The sequence below is a fragment of the Cibotium barometz genome, chromosome 14, assembly GCF_041138505.1.
Source record: "Cibotium barometz isolate CiBa-2024 chromosome 14, ASM4113850v1, whole genome shotgun sequence".
Classification (NCBI taxonomy): domain Eukaryota; kingdom Viridiplantae; phylum Streptophyta; class Polypodiopsida; order Cyatheales; family Cibotiaceae; genus Cibotium; species Cibotium barometz.
In genome coordinates, this window is record NC_141059.1 from 21,164,487 (window position 1) to 21,170,841 (window position 6,355).

A 6,355-nucleotide genomic window follows, 5' to 3' on the forward strand; every position below is an offset into this window, starting at 1 on the left:
ACTACTGACAGTGCCGCCCTAGTGCCTGCAGTTGGCATCCAACAACTACACCTAATCATTAAGTCCATGGCCCTAAAACCCATAATAACCTTGAAATCACTCTTCATTCCGAAATCTTCTTGTTTCAAAAATTAATTGCACAATTGCAAGTTAATTGTTGATGTAACCTCTCGACCATTGTTTGAGCTCGAATCGCATGGACTGGGTTAACACTGCTAGACATGCCTCCTCGTCAAAGAGGTTGAAACTCAATTCGTCAAAGGTCCAAGTCAACAACACGGTCCTAATCAAAAACTATATCTTTCCCTAAGCTCTATCCATGCAACTATAAAAACGCCCCAACTACCAATGATGTCAACTCGACCATGGACCAGAGAACCATAACCCTAGAAGCAGAGCAACATCCCACTTATTAACAAGAATTTTTCCCTACTTGATCTTTGATATAATTGCCATAGCCAGATCGCAGTCATTACAAATTCCGAAATTTTGGATTTGTGTGGGTGTCCCCATGGAAGTATTTAATTAGAGCACATGTGATACCCAACTTTTCACTGTCCTTGTAAAACATCTTTCTTTGCATCATCAGATATGTCCTATGACACCCAATGCAAACACAGGCATACCCTTGCTCCCTCATTTTCAGAGAAAGATCCAGCAACCACCACAGGGCCAGCCGAGTGCAGAGATCCCCCACCTCCTAGCCACCAGCCAGAGGTCTTCCCCCCTGCAAAATGTGCATGATGGGGATGAAGACCTCTCCCAGTTCTTCTACCTCTTATACCTCCACACAGCCTTTACAACCCTTCCATATGGGATTAAATTCCCACCCAGCTGCCACATATCATTCACTAGGAAGGGGGCTCAATTACACTTTCAACCAGCCCCCTTAACAGAGCAACCATCAACGGCCAGTCTCACCCAGCCAACGTGGCACCCATAGCGCACCCAGCTCGACACAGCACCCACTTCCACCAAGCAGCCGCCCCAACTCCACAGTCCAGGTGCACACACAGAATCACAAGCCTGCAGTCAACCACCATCAAACACAGCAGTGCAAGATTACCAGGTATCTTGCGCCCCCGCATATAAGAGTCAGCAGGTCCAGCACCAAACAGGCTCTGATATCATGTCAAACTCCAGCAACCACCTAGGGGGCAGCTGAGTGCAGAGATCCCATCTCCGCCTCCTAGCCACTGCCAAGCGGTCTCCCCTCCCTAAAACGTGCATGGGGATGAAGACCTCTCCCAGTTCTTCTATCTCTTATACCTCCACACAGCCTTTACAACTGTTGCATATGGAATTAACTTCCCACCCAGCTGCCATGTGTCACGATTATACTTCCAACAATCTTCTAGCATTGCATCAAAACTTTTCCTTTCAAGATTTCTATTATCCCCTACTAAAAATAAATGCGCACCTTGGACACAGTGTCATCAGTCCAACATTGTCATGGCCTCTTCCATGCTTGGTTTTACACTCTCATCACCTTAACCTTGTTCGCTTCCTCCTGCAAGTCACCAGCACCTGCATAGATGTGAGACATTAAGACATAAGCTACAGCATCCTTTTCATCCAAACGTACTGCATGTTCAAACGCCTGTTTACCAAGCTCCAAATTTCCCCAATTTCTACAAGCACCCAATACAGTATGCCACACCACAAGATTAGGAGAAGATGGCATCTTCTTGATCATTGCTACTGCCTTGTCTAATTGGCCTGAAAGGCCAAGGAGATCAACCACGGAAGTGTGGTGCTCAAGAGTTGGAAAAATTCCAAAGTCTTTTCCCATGGTCTCAAAGTATGTCTGGCTCTTATTAAATAGACCCGTGCGTCTGCATGCACTGAAAATAACAGTGAAGGTGACTGGATCTGGTCTTATACCTTCTTCTAGCATTCTATCAAAACTATGGAAAACATTTTCACTTTCTCCAAGCTGGGCATATCCTGCCATTAGTGCAGTCCATGGGACTACATCTCGAACTAGAAGGTTGTCAAACACTTGCTGTGCTTTGACAAGCAAGCCACATTTGGCATACATATTCACCAAGGTGCTGCCAACAGGGTCTCTTTCCAACAACCCCCGTCTTTCAATCTCAGCATGTATTTCTCGGCCCTTGTCTGTGGCTCCTATGGTGCCACAAGCTTTCAAGCTGCAAGCTAACATGACAGTATCTGGGAAGAGTCCCTCAAGTTGCATCTGTTCAATACACTTGAGTGCTTTTTCGCCATGCTCATGTTTGGCATATGCTAGCAAAAGTGCATTCCATGAGACAACATTTCGAACAGGAAGCTTGTCAAACACTTGTTGTGCTTTTGCAAGAGAGCCACATTTAGCATACATATCAACCAAGGTGTTGCCAATAACAAGATCTCTTTCCAGCAACCCCTGTCTTTCAATCTTAGCATGTATTTCTCCACCCTTGTCTGTGGCCCCTATGCTGCCACAAGCTTTCAAGCTGCAAACATACGTGACAGCATTGGGGAAGACACCCTCAAGTTGCATCTGTTCAAAACACCTGAGTGCTTCTTCACTATGCCCATGTTCAGCATATCCTGCAATTAGCGAGGTCCACGAGATTAGGTCTCGCACGGGAAGCTTATCAAAAACTTGTTGTGCCATGGCAAGCATGCCACATTTGGCGTATATATCGACCAAGGTGTTCCCAACAACAAGGTCTCTTTCCAACAACCCCTGTCTTGCAATCTCAGCATGTATTTCTCGGACCGTATGTGTGTCTCCTAAGCTGCCACAAGCCTTCAAGCTGCAAACATACGTGACAGCATTTGGGGAGACATCGTCAACTTGCATCTGTTCAAAACACCTGAGTGCTTCCTCATCATGCCCATGTTCAGCGTATCCTGCAATGAGTGCGGTCCACGAGAATACATCCCGAGCTGGAAGCTTGTCAAAAACTTTATGTGCCATGGCAAGCAACCCACATTTAGCATACATATCCACCAAGGTGTTGCCAACAACAAGGTCTCTTTCCAGAAACCCCTTTCTTTCAATCTCAGCATGTATTTCTTGGACCTTCTCTGTGTCTCTTATGCTGCCACAAGCTTTTAAGCTGCAAATAAACGTGACATCATTTGGGGAGACACCCTCAAATTGCATCTGGTCAAAGCACTTGAGTGCTTCCTCACTATAAAAATGTTCAGCATATCCTGAAATTAATGCATTCCACGAGACTACATTTCGAACTGGAAGCCTGTCAAACACTTGTTGTGCTTTTGCAAGCCAGCCACATTTAGCATACATGTCAACCAAGGAGCTGCCAACAACAATGTCTGTTTCCAATCCTTGCCTTTCAATCTCATAATGTATTTCTTGGCCCTTGTATGCGGCTCCTATGCTGCCACAAGCTTTCAAGCTGCAAACAAACGTGACAGAGTTTGGGGAGACACCCTCAGCTTGCATCTGTTCAAAACACTTAAGTGCTTCCTCACCATACCCATGATCAGCATAACCTGTGATTAGAGCAGTCCAGGAGACTACGTCTCGAACTGGAAGCTTGTCAAACACTTTTTGTGTTATGGCAAGCGATCCACATTTGGCATACATGTCAACCAAGCTGCTGCCAATAAAAAGATCTCTTTCAAGCAACCCCTTTCTTTCGATCTCACCATGTATTTCTTGGCCCTTGTCTGTTGCTCCTATGCTGCCACAAGCTTTCAAGCTGCAAACAAATGTGACAACATTCGGGGAGACACCCTCGAGTTGCATCAGTTCAAAACAGTTGAGTGCTTCCTCACCGTGCCCATGTTCAGCATATCCTGCAATTAGCGCTGTCCAGGAGACGACGTCTCGAACTGGAAGATTGTCAAACACTTGTTGTGCTTTGGCAAGCCAGCCACATTTGGCATACATATCAACCAAGCTGCTGCCAACAAAAAGGTCTTTGTCAAGCAACCCCATTCTGGCAATTTCGGCATGTATTTCAAGGCCTCTTTCTAGATAGTTCAGCTTCCCACAAGCCCTCAATAAAGCAACAAAAGTATGCCCACTAGGACGTACATGATCATCCTTTTGCATTTTCTGGTATAAAGTGAGAGCATGTAGCAACTTCCCGCATTTGATATAACCAGTGATGAGGGAATTCCAGGACCACTCATTCCGATACACCAACCTGTCAAAAACCTGCTGGGCATCGTGCAGGCTTCCAACTGCCACCAACATTGAGACAAGGTAGTTCCCCAGTGATGTATGAGCGTCCAGCCCAGTTTTGCGCATGTAAGCATGCAAGCAAAGTGCATGGGCTCGGTCTCTCTCCATGCTGCACTTATGCAAGATGCGTGCAAAGTCCTCAACGGAAGGCTGGGCCAGCACCCCTTCCTCGGAGGAAGGCAGTGCCTCCTTTAAGCTAAGCATCCTGCAACCAGCGCCATAAGTGCTCTTCACTTCTTCTTCTTGGTGTGTTTTGAGCATTCCCTCTTGCCTTAGCCAGTCCTCAACCCAACTTGGATTGTAGCAGCCGTCCATCCACAGAGACTCCCGGGTAAGAATGTGCTTGAAATCTGGGGCCCATGGGTTATCCTGTGACACTCACACAGAAGAGAAGGGCGAGTAACTAATGGAGGGAGCATTATCAATTAAAGCAACAAAGGGACTTACTCTGCTCTTTCGGCTGTGCGACCAGCGGGATGGATCCTTCATGTAGCCCTTCCACAAGCGCTCGTTCCGTCTCCGTGATCGTGATGTTTGCATCTCCTGGCACATGCTCTATGCCCTTCCGCCGTGGCTACGCCTCTTCGATTCGATCATTGACCCCTTCGTCAAGCCCTTAATCTATTTTGAAACCCCTGCAATACACTCTTAGCCTGCTGCGCACATGTCTCGGACCGATGGGTTCCATCCGGCAAAAAAGTGATCGATTGGACCTCACCGAACTGAGTGGTATCTCGCACATGATCAAAAAGTTCAACCAGTGGTAAAAAACCTGACGGACGTTGCCCGTTGGACGTTCTTAGATGGATCTCACACATGAAGCCCATGCATGGAATAACTTACGCCCTCATATTTAATTTATAAACCCGATTTGTACGCTTATGTAATAAACCCGTGTGCTTATGTGATAAACCTACCCATATGCATGTGCATGGCAAGCTTATGCATGTATTTACAAAACAAGAAGTAATCAAAACACGGGAAATAGTCTTCACGCATGCATACCGCTGATGATAAATTGATGAACCTCCTTTGCAAAATGTTGAATTTGTCCGTATGCTCTCCAAAATGAAGCTCTGTGAACAAAGGCAAGCGCGGCTCCAAGAACGAAGAGAAACGCAACTTCCAGCTCAAAAATGCACCTCAGAGAAGAAATTTGGATGTCGTGGCAAGAAACGCCGCTTGGATGGCCTTTATATGTGGTAGCTTGTGATTGGAGGCTACCAATCGGGTGTTCGCCGAACTAAAGAGCAATAGGTAAAGTTAAAAAGGGTCGGTGCAAAGGCTAGCGGTCGGCTGAAGGCGATTAAAATAAATTAAAACCTATTTTTTATTTGAACGTATACGGCCGCCTTTGCTTCATGTGCGAAGGCTATCTGTCTCCTCTATGATTCGTGATTTGACTCCCCCAACCCTAGTGGCATGGTATCAATGCAATTAAAAAAAGGGGTTTGATTTATTGATTGGGCAATCTAATACCCCATTTTTATAAGTTTGATTTAAAGGGATATTTTAGACCTCTTAACAAGCTTTGCACATGCACACACAAAGGAGGTAACACTAGGTTAATTAAGGAAATGATTAGGAAGCGAATGAGCTAATGATTTATTTCATGTGTGATATTGTCGCTTTTTTTCAAGTGTGATTTAATTCGGTGCCCACTTTCAACAGAATTATTGAGGGCGAACTTTAGCAAACAAGAAGGAACAGTAACAAAACAAAATAAGAAAATATGACGTGGAAGAAAACCAAGCAAGAAACAATTTATTACACGCAATTTTTACAGCCATGTACATCAGTCGTTACATGACAAAGTGCTTCTGTCAACTAGAACAGAGAAACCAAAATAGCAAAACCAATGGTGACCATACATTTTTTATGAGAGCTTCAGAAACTGACATCACTACATGAAGCAAGCCTCTTCCTCTAAAAGGCCAACATATTTACAAACACTTGGTGAGTGGCACAAAGTCATCACCATCAACAATGGTTTTACCTTCTCAAATTTTTCCCAAGAAAGATATGCTTGACTAAAGTCTTGCTAGGTATTAGTAATTTCATCATCATCATCAATGATGATAGTATTGCTATGAGTACCCGGTTGTGCATCATTTTCATTGGAGTTATCACGGGCTGCATTTTTATTTCTGTCAGTGTCATCTTCATTGATGCTGCTCTGACAATACA

The 6,355-nt window shown here is 45.0% G+C and overlaps 1 protein-coding gene across 2 annotated transcripts; it reads right to left on the bottom strand.

Moving 5' to 3' along the window:
* Positions 1 to 391: 391 nt before the first annotated feature.
* Positions 392 to 5,000, bottom strand: LOC147631784 (pentatricopeptide repeat-containing protein At4g39530-like). Of its 2 annotated transcripts, none has more exons than XM_086808322.1 (2): positions 4,616 to 5,000; positions 392 to 4,537 (listed from the first exon to the last, which is right to left on the bottom strand). In XM_086808322.1, the coding sequence occupies exons 1-2, from the start codon at positions 4,718 to 4,720 to the stop codon at positions 1,475 to 1,477; spliced, it is 3,168 nt and encodes a 1,055-aa protein (XP_086664448.1). In that variant the 5' UTR covers positions 4,721 to 5,000; the 3' UTR covers positions 392 to 1,474. The 2 variants fall into 2 exon arrangements, with proteins under 2 accessions (XP_086664448.1, XP_086664449.1); XM_086808323.1 differs by having other exon boundaries at positions 392 to 4,571; positions 4,616 to 4,999.
* Between the last annotated feature and the right edge of the window lie 1,355 nt (positions 5,001 to 6,355).